Source organism: Hyperolius riggenbachi, chromosome 6 (assembly GCF_040937935.1).
Source record: "Hyperolius riggenbachi isolate aHypRig1 chromosome 6, aHypRig1.pri, whole genome shotgun sequence".
Classification (NCBI taxonomy): Eukaryota; Metazoa; Chordata; class Amphibia; order Anura; family Hyperoliidae; genus Hyperolius; species Hyperolius riggenbachi.
Window position 1 is genome coordinate 348190421 of NC_090651.1, and position 17566 is coordinate 348207986.

A 17566-nucleotide genomic window follows, 5' to 3' on the forward strand; every position below is an offset into this window, starting at 1 on the left:
ATTTCATGAGCTACGTACCCTGACAAGGTTTTGTAGTACAATTGGTGCTCATAAGTATATTTAAAACAAATTAACAATTGCTGTATATTGCAACTGCAATCACACAGGCTGCCCTCTAGCTGCAAATACTGCAACTACAATCACTCAGCTGCTAATTGACACATCACTCAGCGCGCCTCACTATGATCTGATATTACCCAGACTACTATCTAGCTGCGGTTGCTGTAATGGCAGTCACACAGCCACTAATTCACTCACCTCTCAGCACCCCTGACTATGATCTGATATGACCCAGACAATCTAGCCGCAGATGCTGTGTCTGCAATCAGACAGTCATTAACTCCCACACTTCTTAGCACCCCTCACTATGATCTGATATCACCCACGCTGCCCTCTAGCTGCAGATACTGCAACTGCAATTACACAGCTTCTGATTGACACACTTCTCAGCGCCCCTCACTATGATCTGATATCACCCAGACTACTATCTAGCTGCATATGCTATAACTGCAGTCACACAGCCAGTAATTCCTGATCTAATATAGCCCAGGTAAGGCTGGCATATGCTGACCATGCATTAGCACACATTCCCCAGTCCTGGTTTGCTGGACGATTTCTGATATCTCAGCAAGATATGCTGCAGTAAATCATCATATCACGTGCTGCACATACTGTCCTGCTGGAAGGAGAATAACCCCTTCATTGTGCATTGCTGCCCCTGCAGTGACCGCACAGTGCTGGAGCGGAACTTCCAGAGCCTGCAGGGACAGCTGGAGACGCAGCGGCAGGAAGCAGAGAAGCTACAGTTGGCGAACAGCGACCTGCAGCGCCAGAGAGACATTCTGCAGGAGGAGAAGGAGGACGTGTGCCAGGACCGCGACAGAGCCCTGCAGGGGGTGGAGCGAGGGTGAGACCCACACACATGTAATATGGCCATAACCAAACCCCTACAGACAGATCTTCTCTTGTGATAAGACCAAGATCTTGTCTAATGCAACGGGAGAGCATGCATTCTGTGGTTTGCGCAGGCTCTGTGTCATACATTCTATGTGTTGCGCAGGCTCTGTGTCATACATTCTATGTGTTGCGCAGGCTCTGTGTCATACATTCTGTGTGTTGTGCAGGCACTGTGTCATACATTCTATGTGTTGCGCAGGCACTGTGTCATACATTCTATGTGTTGCGCAGACGCTGTGTCATACATTCTATGTGTTGCGCAGACGCTGTGTCATACATTCTATGTGTTGCGCAGGCACTGTGTCATACATTCTGTGTGTTGCGCAGGCTCTGTGTCATACATTCTATGTGTTGCGCAGGCACTGTGTCATACATTCTGTGTGTTGCGCAGGCTCTGTGTCATACATTCTATGTGTTGCGCAGGCTCTGTGTCATACATTCTATGTGTTGCGCAGGCGCTGTGTCATACATTCTATGTGTTGCGCAGGCACTGTGTCATACATTCTATGTGTTGCGCAGGCACTGTGTCATACATTCTATGTGTTGCGCAAGCACTGTCATACATTCTATGTGTTGCGCAGGCACTGTGTCATACATTCTATGTGTTGCGCAGGCACTGTGTCATACATTCTATGTGTTGCGCAAGCACTGTGTCATACATTCTATGTGTTGCGCAGGCACTGTGTCATACATTCTATGTGTTGCGCAGGCACTGTGTCATACATTCTATGTGTTGCGCAGGCTCTGTGTCAGACATTCTATGTGTTGTGCAGGCACTGTGTCATACATTCTATGTGTTGCGCAGGCTGTGTCATACATTCTATGTGTTGCGCAGGCACTGTGTCATACATTCTATGTGTTGCGCAGGCACTGTGTCATACATTCTATGTGTTGCGCAGGCACTGTGTCATACATTCTATGTGTTGTGCAGGCACTGTGTCATACATTCAATGTGTTGCGCAGGCTGTGTCATACATTCTATGTGTTGCGCAGGCTCTGTGTCATACATTCTATGTGTTGCGCAGGCACTGTGTCATACATTCTATGTGTTGCGCAGGCTCTGTGTCATACATTTTATGTGTTGCGCAGGCACTGTGTCATACATTCTATGTGTTGCACAGGCTCTGTGTCATACATTCTATGTGTTGCGCAGGCTCTGTGTCATACATTCTGTGTGTTGCGCAGGCACTGTGTCATACATTCTATGTGTTGCGCAGGCACTGTGTCATACATTCTATGGTTTGCGCAGGCTCTGTGTCATACATTCTATGTGTTGCGCAGGCACTGTGTCATACATTCTATGTGTTGCGCAGGCACTGTGTCATACATTCTATGTGTTGCGCAGGCACTGTGTCATACATTCTGTGTGTTGCGCAGGCACTGTGTCATACATTCTATGTGTTGCGCAGGCACTGTGTCATACATTCTATGTGCTGCGCAGGCTCTGTGTCATACATTCTATGTGTTGCGCAGGCTCTGTGTCAGACATTCTATGTGTTGTGCAGGCACTGTGTCATACATTCTATGTGTTGCGCAGGCTCTGTGTCAGACATTCTATGTGTTGCGCAGGCACTGTGTCATACATTCTAAGTGTTGCGCAGGCACTGTGTCATACATTCTATGTGTTGCGCAGGCTGTGTCATACATTCTATGTGTTGCGCAGGCACTGTGTCATACATTCTATGTGTTGCGCAGGCACTGTGTCATACATTCTATGTGTTGCGCAGGCACTGTGTCATACATTCTATGTGTTGCGCAGGCACTGTGTCATACATTCTATGTGTTGCGCAGGCTCTGTGTCATACATTCTGTGTGCTGCGCAGGCACTGTGTCATACATTCTATGTGCTGCGCAGGCACTGTGTCATACATTCTATGTGTTGCGCAGGCACTGTGTCATACATTCTATGTGTTGCGCAGGCACTGTGTCATACATTCTATGTGTTGCGCAGGCTCTGTGTCATACATTCTGTGTGTTGCGCAGGCACTGTGTCATACATTCTATGTGTTGCGCAGGCTCTGTGTCATACATTCTATGTGTTGCGCAGGCTCTGTGTCATACATTCTATGTGTTGTGCAGGCACTGTGTCATACATTCTGTGTGTTGCGCAGGCACTGTGTCATACATTCTGTGTGTTGCGCAGGCACTGTGTCATACATTCTGTGTGTTGCGCAAGCACTGTGTCATACATTCTATGTGTTGCGCAGGCACTGTGTCATACATTCTATGTGTTGCGCAGGCACTGTGTCATACATTCTATGTGTTGCGCAAGCACTGTGTCATACATTCTATGTGTTGCGCAGGCACTGTCATACATTCTATGTGTTGCGCAGGCTCTGTGTCATACATTCTATGTGTTGCGCAAGCACTGTGTCATACATTCTATGTGTTGCGCAGGCACTGTGTCATACATTCTATGTGCTGCGCAGGCACTGTGTCATACATTCTATGTGCTGCGCAGGCACTGTGTCATACATTCTATGTGTTGCGCAAGCACTGTGTCATACATTCTATGTGTTGCGCAGGCTCTGTGTCATACATTCTATGTGTTGCGCAGGCACTGTGTCATACATTCTATGTGTTGCGCAGGCTCTGTGTCAGACATTCTATGTGTTGTGCAGGCACTGTGTCATACATTCTATGTGTTGCGCAGACGCTGTGTCATACATTCTATGTGTTGCGCAGGCACTGTGTCATACATTCTATGTGTTGCGCAGGCACTGTGTCATACATTCTATGTGTTGCGCAGGCACTGTGTCATACATTCTATGTGTTGTGCAGGCACTGTGTCATACATTCTATGTGTTGCGCCGGCTGTGTCATACATTCTATGTGTTGCTCAGGCACTGTGTCATACATTCTATGTGTTGCGCAGGCACTGTGTCATACATTCTATGTGTTGTGCAGGCTCTGTGTCAGACATTCTATGTGTTGTGCAGGCACTGTGTCATACATTCTATGTGTTGCGCAGGCACTGTGTATCATACATTTTGTGTGTTGCGCAGGCACTGTGTCATACATTCTATGTGTTGCGCAGGCACTGTGTCATACATTCTATGTGTTGCGCAGGCACTGTGTCATACATTCTATGTGTTGTGCAGGCACTGTGTCATACATTCTATGTGTTGCGCCGGCTGTGTCATACATTCTATGTGTTGCTCAGGCACTGTGTCATACATTCTATGTGTTGCGCAGGCACTGTGTCATACATTCTATGTGTTGTGCAGGCTCTGTGTCAGACATTCTATGTGTTGTGCAGGCACTGTGTCATACATTCTATGTGTTGCGCAGGCACTGTGTATCATACATTTTGTGTGTTGCGCAGGCACTGTGTCATACATTCTATGTGTTGCGCAGGCACTGTGTCATACATTCTATGTGTTGCGCAGGCACTGTGTCATACATTCTATGTGTTGTGCAGGCACTGTGTCATACATTCTATGTGTTGTGCAGGCTCTGTGTCAGACATTCTATGTGTTGTGCAGGCACTGTGTCATACATTCTATGTGTTGCGCAGGCTCTGTGTCATACATTCTGTGTGTTGCGCAGGCACTGTGTCATACATTCTATGTGCTGCGCAGGCTCTGTGTCATACATTCTATGTGTTGCGCAGGCTCTGTGTCAGACATTCTATGTGTTGTGCAGGCACTGTGTCATACATTCTATGTGTTGCGCAGGCTCTGTGTCAGACATTCTATGTGTTGCGCAGGCACTGTGTCATACATTCTAAGTGTTGCGCAGGCACTGTGTCATACATTCTATGTGTTGCGCAGGCTCTGTGTCAGACATTCTATGTGTTGCGCAGGCACTGTGTCATACATTCTAAGTGTTGCGCAGGCACTGTGTCATACATTCTATGTGTTGCGCAGGCTGTGTCATACATTCTATGTGTTGCGCAGGCACTGTGTCATACATTCTATGTGTTGCGCAGGCACTGTGTCATACATTCTATGTGTTGCGCAGGCACTGTGTCATACATTCTATGTGTTGCGCAGGCACTGTGTCATACATTCTATGTGTTGCGCAGGCTCTGTGTCATACATTCTGTGTGTTGCGCAGGCACTGTGTCATACATTCTATGTGTTGCGCAGGCTCTGTGTCATACATTCTATGTGTTGCGCAGGCTCTGTGTCATACATTCTATGTGTTGTGCAGGCACTGTGTCATACATTCTGTGTGTTGCGCAGGCACTGTGTCATACATTCTGTGTGTTGCGCAGGCACTGTGTCATACATTCTGTGTGTTGCGCAAGCACTGTGTCATACATTCTATATGTTGCGCAGGCACTGTGTCATACATTCTATGTGTTGCGCAGGCACTGTGTCATACATTCTATGTGTTGCGCAGGCACTGTGTCATACATTCTATGTGTTGCGCAGGCACTGTGTCATACATTCTATGTGTTGTGCAGGCACTGTGTCATACATTCTATGTGTTGCGCCGGCTGTGTCATACATTCTATGTGTTGCGCAGGCTGTGTCATACATTCTATGTGTTGCGCAGGCACTGTGTCATACATTCTATGTGTTGCGCAGGCACTGTGTCATACATTCTATGTGTTGCGCAGGCACTGTGTCATACATTCTATGTGTTGCGCAGGCACTGTGTCATACATTCTATGTGTTGCGCAGGCTCTGTGTCATACATTCTGTGTGTTGCGCAGGCACTGTGTCATACATTCTATGTGTTGCGCAGGCTCTGTGTCATACATTCTATGTGTTGCGCAGGCTCTGTGTCATACATTCTATGTGTTGTGCAGGCACTGTGTCATACATTCTATGTGTTGCGCAGGCACTGTGTCATACATTCTGTGTGTTGCGCAGGCACTGTGTCATACATTCTGTGTGTTGCGCAGGCACTGTGTCATACATTCTGTGTGTTGCGCAAGCACTGTGTCATACATTCTATATGTTGCGCAGGCACTGTGTCATACATTCTATGTGTTGCGCAGGCACTGTGTCATACATTCTATGTGTTGCGCAAGCACTGTGTCATACATTCTATGTGTTGCGCAGGCACTGTGTCATACATTCTATGTGCTGCGCAGGCACTGTCATACATTCTATGTGTTGCGCAGGCTCTGTGTCATACATTCTATGTGTTGCGCAAGCACTGTGTCATACATTCTATGTGTTGCGCAGGCACTGTGTCATACATTCTATGTGCTGCGCAGGCACTGTGTCATACATTCTATGTGCTGCGCAGGCACTGTGTCATACATTCTATGTGTTGCGCAAGCACTGTGTCATACATTCTATGTGTTGCGCAGGCTCTGTGTCATACATTCTATGTGTTGCGCAGGCACTGTGTCATACATTCTATGTGTTGCGCAGGCTCTGTGTCAGACATTCTATGTGTTGTGCAGGCACTGTGTCATACATTCTATGTGTTGCGCAGGCTGTGTCATACATTCTATGTGTTGCGCAGGCACTGTGTCATACATTCTATGTGTTGCGCAGGCACTGTGTCATACATTCTATGTGTTGCGCAGGCACTGTGTCATACATTCTATGTGTTGTGCAGGCACTGTGTCATACATTCTATGTGTTGCGCCGGCTGTGTCATACATTCTATGTGTTGCTCAGGCACTGTGTCATACATTCTATGTGTTGCGCAGGCACTGTGTCATACATTCTATGTGTTGTGCAGGCTCTGTGTCAGACATTCTATGTGTTGTGCAGGCACTGTGTCATACATTCTATGTGTTGCGCAGGCACTGTGTATCATACATTTTGTGTGTTGCGCAGGCACTGTGTCATACATTCTATGTGTTGCGCAGGCACTGTGTCATACATTCTATGTGTTGTGCAGGCACTGTGTCATACATTCTATGTGTTGTGCAGGCTCTGTGTCAGACATTCTATGTGTTGTGCAGGCACTGTGTCATACATTCTATGTGTTGCCCAGGCACTGTGTATCATACATTCTGTGTGTTGCGCAGGCACTGTGTCATACATTCTATGTGTTGCACAGGCTCTGTGTATCATACATTTTGTGTGTTGCGCAGGCACTGTGTCATACATTCTATGTGTTGCTTCTTGTTGGAGAGCGCCAGCGCATACCCTTAAGGCCGCATCTGAAATGACAACCAGCTCATGTGTGCAGCACCTCTAATAGGCTTTCTGCACACTTCGCATTCAATTCAGATGCAAATCATATGCAAAACTGCTACTACTTATCATGCAAACAGGAAACTCAGGAGGAGGGTCTGGGAGCAGCTAACCTGATAGTTATATACTTGCAGAGTTAAGAAAAAGTGGGTGGAAGGCTGCGCATCCCTAAACACATGCTGGAATTGAATGGTTAATCGTATAGGCATACACCGCCTCTATTAGACTGAAAAATGCATGCCCTGCATCCAAAACAATTGCTAACATTTATTACACTAGGATGAACTTTAGCTGTTTTTTGCTTAGCTGCTCCCAAGGTTTTAAATTCAGGTTAGGTCACTTGCCCGGAGGTTTGCCTCACCGTGGCGCAAGTGTCTAGTACATTATACTTTGCATGCAAACCATATTGGAAGCTAAAGTTTCTCCTAGTGTAATAAATGTTAGCACTTGTTTTGGATGCAGGGCATGCATTTTTCAGTCTAATAGAGGCGGTGTATGCCTATGCGATTAACCATTCAATTGCAGCATGTGTTTAGGGATGCGCAGCCATTCCCCCCACCTTTCCTTAACTTTGTAACTGTCAGGTTAGCTGCTCCCAGCCCCTCCTCCTGAGTTTCCTGTTTGCATGATAAGTAGTAGCAGTTTTGCATATGATTTGCATCTGAATTGAATGCGAAGTGTGCAGAAAGTCTATTAGAGGTGCTGCACACATGAGCTGGTTGTCATTTTAGATGCAGCCTTAGTGGTATGCGCTGGCGCTCTCCTCGCCATTCTATGTGTTGCGCAGGCACTGTGTCATACATTCTATGTGTTGCGCAGGCACTGTGTCATACATTCTGTGTGTTGCGCATGTACTGTGTCATACATTCTATGTTTTGCGCAGGCACTGTTTCATGCATTCTATGGGTATCATTCATAAAGCATTTCCGCATGCAGGAAATGCTTAATACCGGTGACTTTACCGACCACTCAGCATAACCCCCATTCATAAAGGCTCTTTCCGCATGAAAAGCTGACAGAGCGATACATTTCCGCCTTGTGCGGAGTTTTTCTAGATTTATCTAGAAAAAGTTACAAACACGTCCATTCATAAAGATTAGAGCAAGCGGTATCCGGAAGGAAAATACCGCTTGCTCGACAGTAGCGATAGGCGGGCGGATTACATGTAAATGAATGGGACGGACCTCCCAAGCAGCATCAGACAGAGGAGCGCACGGAGGGAATCGGGCAGCTTTTATGTTTCCGCATGTCTTCCGCCACGCTACCGCCAGCTTCCTCCAGAAAACCTCCGCACTTGTATCGCAACAGGCAACTTCTTTATGAATGCCCACCCAGAAGTCTTAATTACCGCTTGCGCAGAAGAACGGTGTTTTCCCGCACTACCGACAGCCTCTTTATGAATGATACAGTATGTGTTGCGCAGGCACTGTGTCCTACATTCTGTGTATTGTGCAGGCACTGTGTCATGTATTCTGTGTGTTGCACAGTCACTGTGTCATACATTTTGTGTGTTGTGCAGGCGCTGTGTTATACATTCTATGTGGTGTGCAGGCACTGTGTCACACATTCTGGTTTTGCGCAGGCACTGTGTTGTGCATTCTGTGTTGCGCAGGCACTGCCATACATTCTGTGTGTTGCGCAGGCACTGTCATACATTCTGTGGTTTGCGCAGGCACTGTGTCATGCATTCTGTGGTTTGCACAGGCACTGTGTTATGCATTCTGTGTGTGGCGCAGGCACTGTGTCAAACACTCTGTGTTGCTCAGGCACTGTGTGTCATACATTCTGTGTTGCTCAGGCACTGTGTGTCATACATTCTGTGTGTTGCGCAGGCACTGTGACATACATTTTGTGGTTTGCACACTGTGTCATGCATTCTGTGGTTTGCGCAGGAACTGTCATGCAATCTGTGGTTTGCACAAGCACTGTTTCATACATTCTGCAGTTTGCATATGCATTGTATCATGTATTCTGTGATTTGCGCAGGCACTGCGTCATGCATTCTGTGGTTTGCGCATGCACTGTCATACATTCTGTGTATTGCACATGCACTATGTCACATATTCATTGGTTTGCGCATGCTCTGTCGTACATTTTGTGTATTGCGCAGGCACTGTGTCATGCATTGTGTGGTTTGCGCATGTACTGTGTCATACATTCTGTGTATTGCACATGCACTATATCATACATTCATTGGTTTGCGCATGCACCGTCATACATTATGTGTATTGCGCAGGCACTGTCATGCATTCTGTGTATTGCACAGGCACTGTGTCATACATACTGTTTTTGAGCAGGCACTGTGTGTCATACATTCTGTGTATTGCGCAGGCACTATGTCATGCATTCTGTGGTTGGTGCAGGCACTGTGTCATACATTCTGTGATTTGCGCAGGCACTGTGTCATACATTCTGTGATTTGCGCTGGCACTGTGTCATACATTCTGTGATTTGCGCAGGCACTGTGTCATACATTCTGTAATTTGCGCAGGCGCTGTGTCAGACATTCTGTGATTTGCACAGGCACTGTGTCATGTATTTTGTGTGTTGCGCAGGCACTGTGTCATACATTCTGTGATTTGCGCAGGCACTGTGTCATACATTCTGTGATTTGCGCTGGCACTGTGTCATACATTCTGTAATTTGCGCAGGCACTGTGTGTCATACATTCTGTGATTTGCGCAGGCACTGTGTCATGTATTTTGTGTGTTGCGCAGGCGCTGTGTCATACATTCTGTGATTTGCACAGGCACTGTGTCATGTATTTTGTGTGTTGCGCAGGCACTGTGTCATACATTCTGTGGCACTGTGTCATACATTCTGTGGCATTGTGTCATACATTCTGTGATTTGCGCAGGCACTGTGTCATGTATTTTGTGTGTTGCGCAGGTGCTGTGTCATACATTCTGTGATTTGCGCAGGCACTGTGTCATACATTCTGTGATTTGTGCAGGTGCTGTGTCATACATTCTGTGATTTGCGCAGGCACTGTGTCATACATTCTGTGATTTGCGCAGGCACGGTGTCATACATTCTGTGATTTGCGCAGGTGCTGTGTCATACATTCTGTGATTTGCGTTGGCACTGTGTCATACATTCTGTGATTTGCGCAGGCACTGTGTCATGCATTTTGTGTGTTGCGCAGGTGCTGTGTCATACACACTGTGATTTGCGCAGGCACTGTGTCATGTATTCTGTGATTTGCGCAGGCACAAGGCCCAGGAGCAGCTGGAGGTGAAGCTGTCCGCTCTGCGAAAGGAGGTGGTGCTTGTGAAGGAGGCGCTGCAGAAGGCCAGTCTGGAAAAGGAGGTCTCTGATGCAGAGAAAGCAGACATTTCTCAGGCTCTCTCCAAGGTACAGTCATTCCGAATGTGAGCTACATTCAGGATACATACGTGTGCAGTACCCCTCTCATGTAACAGCGAGGTATTAGACAGCAGGACAGCTGCATCACCTTCCCACCCTTACTGGTGACCAGGGCCTACAGGCGCCTGATGATGGAAAGGAGGCTCACTCCCCTCCTGAGCGCCTCCTTCCCTATGCAGGGTCCTGATGAGAGTGTAAATGAGAGGTTACTCACCCTGCTATCTGCATTCCACTGACAAAGATCTCCCTTCAATCTGGGGCACCTCTAGCTACTTAATACTGAGGTTCCTCTAGCTCAGTGATAGCTAACCTTGGCACTCCAGCTGTGGTGGAACTACAAGTCCCATGAGGCATTGCAATACTTTGACAGTTCTAAGCATAACTCAGGGAGGCAGAGGCATGATGGGATCTGTAGTTTTGTCACAGCTGGAGTGCCAAGGTTAGCCATCACTGCTCTAGCTACTTAATACTTGGGGTCACCTATAGCTACTTAAAGTGTAACTGTTGGGCATAAAATCAAAAATCAATTCTTTATTTTTATCTGGTAAATTAGTAATAAGGATGCTAACCAGGCAAACCAAAAGTTAAAATCACTATTACTTTTCTTGTTGATAAATGATCATTCCCCAGTTTACCTGACTCTTATTTGGTACACACAAAATTTGGTACACAAAAAGGAAGTTGCAGGGCATGCTGGGTTGTCCTTTTTTGCATCTCTATTTCCCCTCAGACTTAACTAATGCAGCCGGATTGGCTAATGCCTCTTTCCCTCCTGTTTTCCCCTCCCACACCCCTGTTCCTTTCTGATTGGCCAATATTTCTAATGCTGAGACAATGCACTTTCCATAATGAAGGGCGGGCAAATCAGGCAGAGGAGAGTAAAGGAGGAAATTATATCAGGATTGGCTTCAAAATAGCAACACTTAAAATGGGAAATGCGAAGAATGATTTTCTCTTTTTTTACTGTAGAAAAATCACTAAAATCAAAACGTGGACAGTGCAATACATCTGTTGTGTAAGTAGAGCAAGTATTTATCTACTTATATATGTGTTGTTGTTTTTTCTGAGATAGTATGGCTGACGGAGGGTACTTCTGGCTACCTAATACTAAATGGCACCTTTAGCTACCTTTGATGGGCAGGGGAAGTAAGGGAGAAGTTACAGCTGGGATAGCAAGCACACGGAGCAGTTTGGGGGTTTGTAGGTTCATGAAGGGCAAAGTCTAAAGTGCCAGGACATCTGTGCTTATAGTCTCCTGTGAGGTAAATCCGGGCCGGTTGCTGTCATTCTGTTGTTGCAAACCAATCAGGTTCTATGGAGGGTGTCCAGAAGAAGAAATTCTGACATTGAACACCAGAGACCAGAAAGAGAAGAGGGAAGCAGGGAACACCAGTAGTGCCAATTTAGTGAAGTATTTCTGGATGTAGGAGTATAGTTGTTAGTGGAGAATTCCGTCTCCAGGTGGATCTGATGTCTTTCTTCGAATCTGGGAGGGTTGCGCTCCAAAAAAATAACCCAAAAAAGTACCACTGGATGTGTAATCACAGGGACTTACTCCTGGTGGTAGGGATTTGGACTATACAAAGAAGGCGCTCCAAAAGCGCCAATGGCCCTTGTGCTGCTGTCCCTTAAGACACTGTTATATTGATCTGAGGGAGCGGGTGAGTCCTGCGAAACGCATCATGTTTTTTGGTGTCCAATAAGTAAATGTTCACACGTCTGTACGGAGGTAACACTGTTTTATTTCATATGCATCCCATATTTGCTTTTTGGGGCAGCTCCTCCCATTTCGTACAGTCAGGTTCTGGTTTACTTCAGCCCACCAGGCTATGAGATGTTTTTATTGGCTGCTGTTTTCCTGCCCAGTGCTTATTACAGCTGCTCTTCCTTGCTTTGTCTGCCCTGCTCTCTTGCGCTGAGCATGCTGGGTAAATGTTCCCTCTCTAATCATTCATTGGAGATTAGTGCAGAGCAAATGGGTCTCTCCTCCTTCTTCCACCAGGCAGAGACGAGCCGGGCTGAGCTGGAGCTGGCGCTGAACAGACAGAGGACGGAAGAAGCCTCCCTGAGAGATGCGTTATCCAAGATGAGTGCACTGAATGAGAGCCTGGCCCAGGACAAGACCGAACTCAATAAAGTCATCGCTCAGGTACACATCACATATGTATTCAGATGACCAGGGACCAATCACAGCACTACATGTGAGGACAGGTGTCCCAGGACCCGTCATAGCACTACATGTGAGGACAGGTGTCCCAGGACCTTTAATACCACTACATGTGAGGACAGGTGTGCCAGGACCTGCTATACCACTACATGTGAGGACAGGTGTCCCAGGACCTTTAATACCACTACATGTGAGGACAGGTGTGCCAAGACCTGCTATACCACTACATGTGAGGACAGGTGTGCCAGGACCTGCCATACCACTACATGTGAGGACAGGTGTGCCAGGACCTGCCATACCACTACATGTGAGGACTGGTGTCCCAGACTCATCATACCACTACATGTGAGGACAGATGTCCCAGGGCCCGTCATACCACGACATGTGAGGACAGGTGTCCCAGGACCCGTCATACCACTACATGTGAGGGCAGGTGTCCCAGGACCCGTCATACCACTACATGTGAGGGCAGGTGTCCCAGGACCCGTCATACCACTACATGTGAGGGCAGGTGTCCCAGATCCATCATACCACTACATGTGAGGACAGGTGTCCCAGGACCCATCATACCACTACATGTGAGGACAGGTGTGCCAGGACCCGTCATACCACTTCATGTGAGGACAGGTGTGCCAGGGCCCGTCATATCACTACATGTGAGGACAGGTGTCCCAGCACCTGTAATACCACTACATGTGAGGACAGGTGTGCCAGGACCTGCCATACCACTACATGTGAGGACAGGTGTGCCAGGACCCGTCATACCACTACATGTGAGGACAGGTGTCCCAGGACCCGTCATACCACTACATGTGAGGACAGGTGTCCCAGGACCCGTCATACCACTACATGTGAGGACAGGTGTCCCAGGACCCGTCATACCACTACATGTGAGGACAGGTGTCCCAGGACCCGTCATACCACTACATGTGAGGAGAGGTACTTCTAGGGCAGATTGAGATGTACTTTTTTTATACTGTATGTACAGCTGGAAGAGGAGCGGGCCTCTTTGCTGGGGCAGAAGCACGAGGTGGAGCAGGAGAAGGCCTCTATCCGGGATGAGCTGGTCCGGCTAGAGCAGGAGAAGATGGATTTGGACACAGAACGCTTTGGGCTGGATCACTCGCTGCAGGCCATGGAGCAGACCCGAGAGAAGCTGCTACTGGAGGTACAATCCCTCCGCAAGGAGAAGTCACACCTACAGGAGCAGCTGGGCCAGGTAAGAGCAGAGGATTATGGGAGAGTCAGGGCGGCAGCCGGTGATGGATAATAGCTAAAGGACCCGTCTCCAATTCTCCTCCTGCAGGTGACTCGGCACAAGGCTGCTCTCAGTGAAGACCTGGTCCAGAGCCGTAAGGAGGTGGAGCAGCACAGCGAGGGGCTTCTGCGGGCCTCCAGAGAGAAGGAAGCACTGATGAAGGAGAAAGGGAGCCTGGTTGTCCAGCTGACGGCTTGTGAGCGTGAGAACAGAGCCCAGGCGGAGGAAATTGCTGCCCTCAGGTAACGCAGGCCCAGTTTATACAGACAGTACATGGTCATCAGAGTGTCTGCAAGCTGGACTGCTAGTTTAGCACTCCTCATCCAATCATATGATCTCTTTCCTTCACCCCGTGCGGTATTGGGGGAGAATCAGGCTGCTGGTGGCAGTCCTCCCTCCAGGCAAGGATGGTTCTAGCTACAATGGGGCCCTGGGGTAAAAGTAACCAATTCACCTCCAGAGCCCTTGAGCCAGCTGCCAGGCCCAATACAATTCCCCGTCACACAATATCATTAGGTGTCAATCGTATGTCCCCTGAAAAGCATTTTTTGGGGTTCCCATTATTCACCTCCTCCTTTTCCTATACAGATTAATTAAACACACAGCATCCGCACTCTTGTGGGTCACCATAGCTGGAGGAGCACCTTGGGGACCCCCACAGGCTCCTGGGCAATTGCCCCCTTTGCCGCTACGGAGGCTCCGGCCCTTCCTCCAGGTGGCCCTCCATTACTTCCTGTAATAAGACTGTGTGCTGGGAGGGACTCTGCAGCAATGATGGGGTTTATGTAGGACTCGCACGAGGCTTCTGGGACACGAGAAAGATGCATCTTCGTCTCCGCCCCACGTTCAGGCTTAACCATCTCCGCTGCATCAGAGGGGTGATGTTATTTATTTTGCAAATGGCTTCTCATCTGTTTAAAATTAAAAATGGACCTGTAATCTTGCACAGGACAAGTAAACATAGAGAAATGCATCCTGCATGTATTTAGAGAGTTTAGCCCCGGTCTTATTCCCCTCCCCAACTGTGTCTAATCACAAGTTGTAATTTGAGCTCTCCGCTGTGTCAGCCGACTGCCATGGCAGATAAGTTCATTAGAAAGCACTCAGTGTAAACAATGTCTGCTTCCATGAAAGCAGGAAGTAGAAATACTGCAGATTTATTGTAGGACGAATCAGCTGATTTCGGCACGCGGCTCTGAGAGCCGAGCACCGTCATAGAAGCAATGCCACGATGGGCACCCCACGTAGCGGTAATTCGGGGCTCTGACGGCTGCCAGACCCCGAATTATATCTCCCTCCGAGTTGCGACAACTCGGAGGGGGAATAGTATTTAACGCTGCCTCTGAGTTTAGCGGCAGCAGGGAGAGACGTCATTCGGCTCTCCCCACGCTGAACTGAGCGGCGCCGATATGACATGCACCCATTGCAGGATTTGTATCGGCTGTAACAAAGAAATGTTTTTCTGTAAAGGTTATTATGCTGTTACTTTTAGAGAAGGGAGGACATTCTGAGTTCAGGTCCGTTTTTAAGAAATTAGCATTGTAGTTGTGCTTTACAGGAGAGAGTGCTCGTGTTCAGTTCACTACAAATCCTCCTGATCATTGCAGCCCTCCGTGACAGTACACAGGAGCCGCTGTGGTCAGTGAGGCGTGATGGACTCTCCTTGCTTGGTAACACTGGACTTGGCTGCACATAGCTGGTAACCAGGCAGCTACCAGGCCAAACATCGCCGGTTCCTCCTCTGCAGTAACACAGTGACAATGATATGTGCAGGCAGGCCAAGCTACACGCCACATAATGCCAGCTATAGCCCTCAGCTACTCTCTATCTACACAGGACAGAGAAGGAGGCTCTGGAAACCGCCCTGTTCGATGTCCAGCAGCAGCTGACCTCCTCCACATCCCGCAAGGAGCAGCTGGAGACCGAAAATCAGAGTCTGAGGCTGGCCAAAGAAGCCCTGCAAGGTACAGAGCTATTATTCCTCCAGAATGCCCAGCAATGTCAGCTGTGAGGACCTGTCACTTCTCTGTAACACAGGCCAGGCTGCTGATAGCAAAGTATGTATGGGAGCAGGCATGTGTAGGAGGCTCTCTTCATGCTGATTGTCCACCCCCCCTGTTCTCCTCCACCCCCCTCTGTTATGTTCTAACGGCCCCCCTAGGCTACATCTGGGTCAGGAGGGTCAGTAAGCAGTGTGCTGGCGCTGCCTGGCAACGCACGTCCTCGATCACATGCCCGCAACTGGGTGCACACTGCGCATGCGCACTATGTAGGTGTGAGCAAGGACACACGCGTCGCCAGGCAGCGCACTTCTCACACACCCACCCCCCCCCCCCCCCTCCACCGACCTGGAAGTAGCTTCAGGGGGCCATTGCAACATAACGGAGGTGGATGGAGGAGAATGGGGGGAGCGGTGGGCTTGGCTAGAGCTTGCACACCTGATTTTACATTTTGAACAGCGCAAAGGTATCCTTTAAATTGATATATTTCTTATTTTCAAAAGTTAAAATGAAGGAAAACTAGTGATGATAGAAAGGACCAGTGTGGTTTGAATGATAAAACTACATCTTTTGCTTCTGAATTATTTTTGAGATGCAAGGTGGGGGCGTGGTTAGAGGCGTGGCAGGGGCGTTTCGTAAAGTGGCCCTCTTTCTGTTGTCAAATTGATAAAACGACATCTTTTGCTTCTGAATTCTTTTTGAATATGCAGGGTGTGTGGTGGGGCGTGGCTAGAGGTGTGACAGGGGCGTGTCTTAAAGTTTTGCTTTTTTTATGTCCAGGTATGCATAATGTACAGCAGGTGTGTAGGGTGTCTCCTTCCAGCAAGTTTCCTAGTGAAGTTATAACAGCTGCAGAATGATGTTTAGAGATATTATTTAGGCAGGGAACACACTTGCAGGGCCGTTTTCCCCTGCCTCAGTGGTATTCAGCTACAAGATGACTTGTGTAGGGATGGTATATGCTATACGGATCTGTGTACTATAGCGGAGTTCCTCTTTAGTCCCAGCTGTGAGTGCTGACATATCACATACACTGTATGAAGTACACAGTGCATGGCTTGGCTTCTCCCTGAGATGAGGACGGACACTTATATAAGAATACTTTGTCTCTGCAGTGGAGGTGGCTTCTGTGCGGCGCCATCTAGAGGCTGAGATCACTAAGCTGGAGCGGGACAGAGAGGCCCTCACCCTGCAGCTCGCCCATGTGGAGACCGAGGCTCAGGGGGCGCTGAAGAGTGAGCAGAGAGCACACGAGGAGGACGTGGAACGGCTGCTACGAGATAAGGTGCACAGTTTATATCCTCCAAGTTATAGCTGAGGGTCATGTGCCTGCTGCACCTGGGGGTCATGTGCCTGCTGCACCTGGGGGTCATGTGCCTGCTGTACCTGGGGGTCATGTGTCTGCCGCACCTGAGGGTCATGTGTATGCTGCACCTGGTGGTCATGTGCCTGCTGTACCTGGAGGTCATGTGTCCTCTAGAAGTATTGCCAGCATTAAACAGACAAAATCTTAGGAAAGTCATATTTGTTTTTACTTGTAGCAGCCAGCGATGGGGCAGAGGTTTTCCCTCTTTGCATTTTTTTTGTATAATTTGGTGTGTACTGTGCAGAGCAGCTATGTGTGTATTCAAAGTGATCACATGGTGTAATGGCAGCGGTTATTACTTGTGATTGGCTGTGCATACTGGGACATGTGGTCTGCTCCCCT

The 17566-nt window shown here is 48.2% G+C and overlaps 1 protein-coding gene across 4 annotated transcripts in view; it reads left to right on the forward strand.

Annotated features, from left to right (window-relative positions):
- Window positions 1–17566, forward strand: part of CROCC (ciliary rootlet coiled-coil, rootletin) — a 113042-nt gene that overhangs the window by 65116 nt on the left and 30360 nt on the right. For all 4 annotated transcript variants that reach the window (XM_068241576.1, XM_068241577.1, XM_068241573.1 and 1 more), the window contains exons 14-20: window positions 725–907; window positions 10277–10421; window positions 12436–12582; window positions 13589–13819; window positions 13907–14100; window positions 15695–15822; window positions 16974–17143. In XM_068241576.1, the coding sequence (XP_068097677.1) occupies window positions 725–907; window positions 10277–10421; window positions 12436–12582; window positions 13589–13819; window positions 13907–14100; window positions 15695–15822; window positions 16974–17143 (1198 nt within the window). The remainder of the gene's footprint in view (window positions 1–724; window positions 908–10276; window positions 10422–12435; window positions 12583–13588; window positions 13820–13906; window positions 14101–15694; window positions 15823–16973; window positions 17144–17566) is intronic.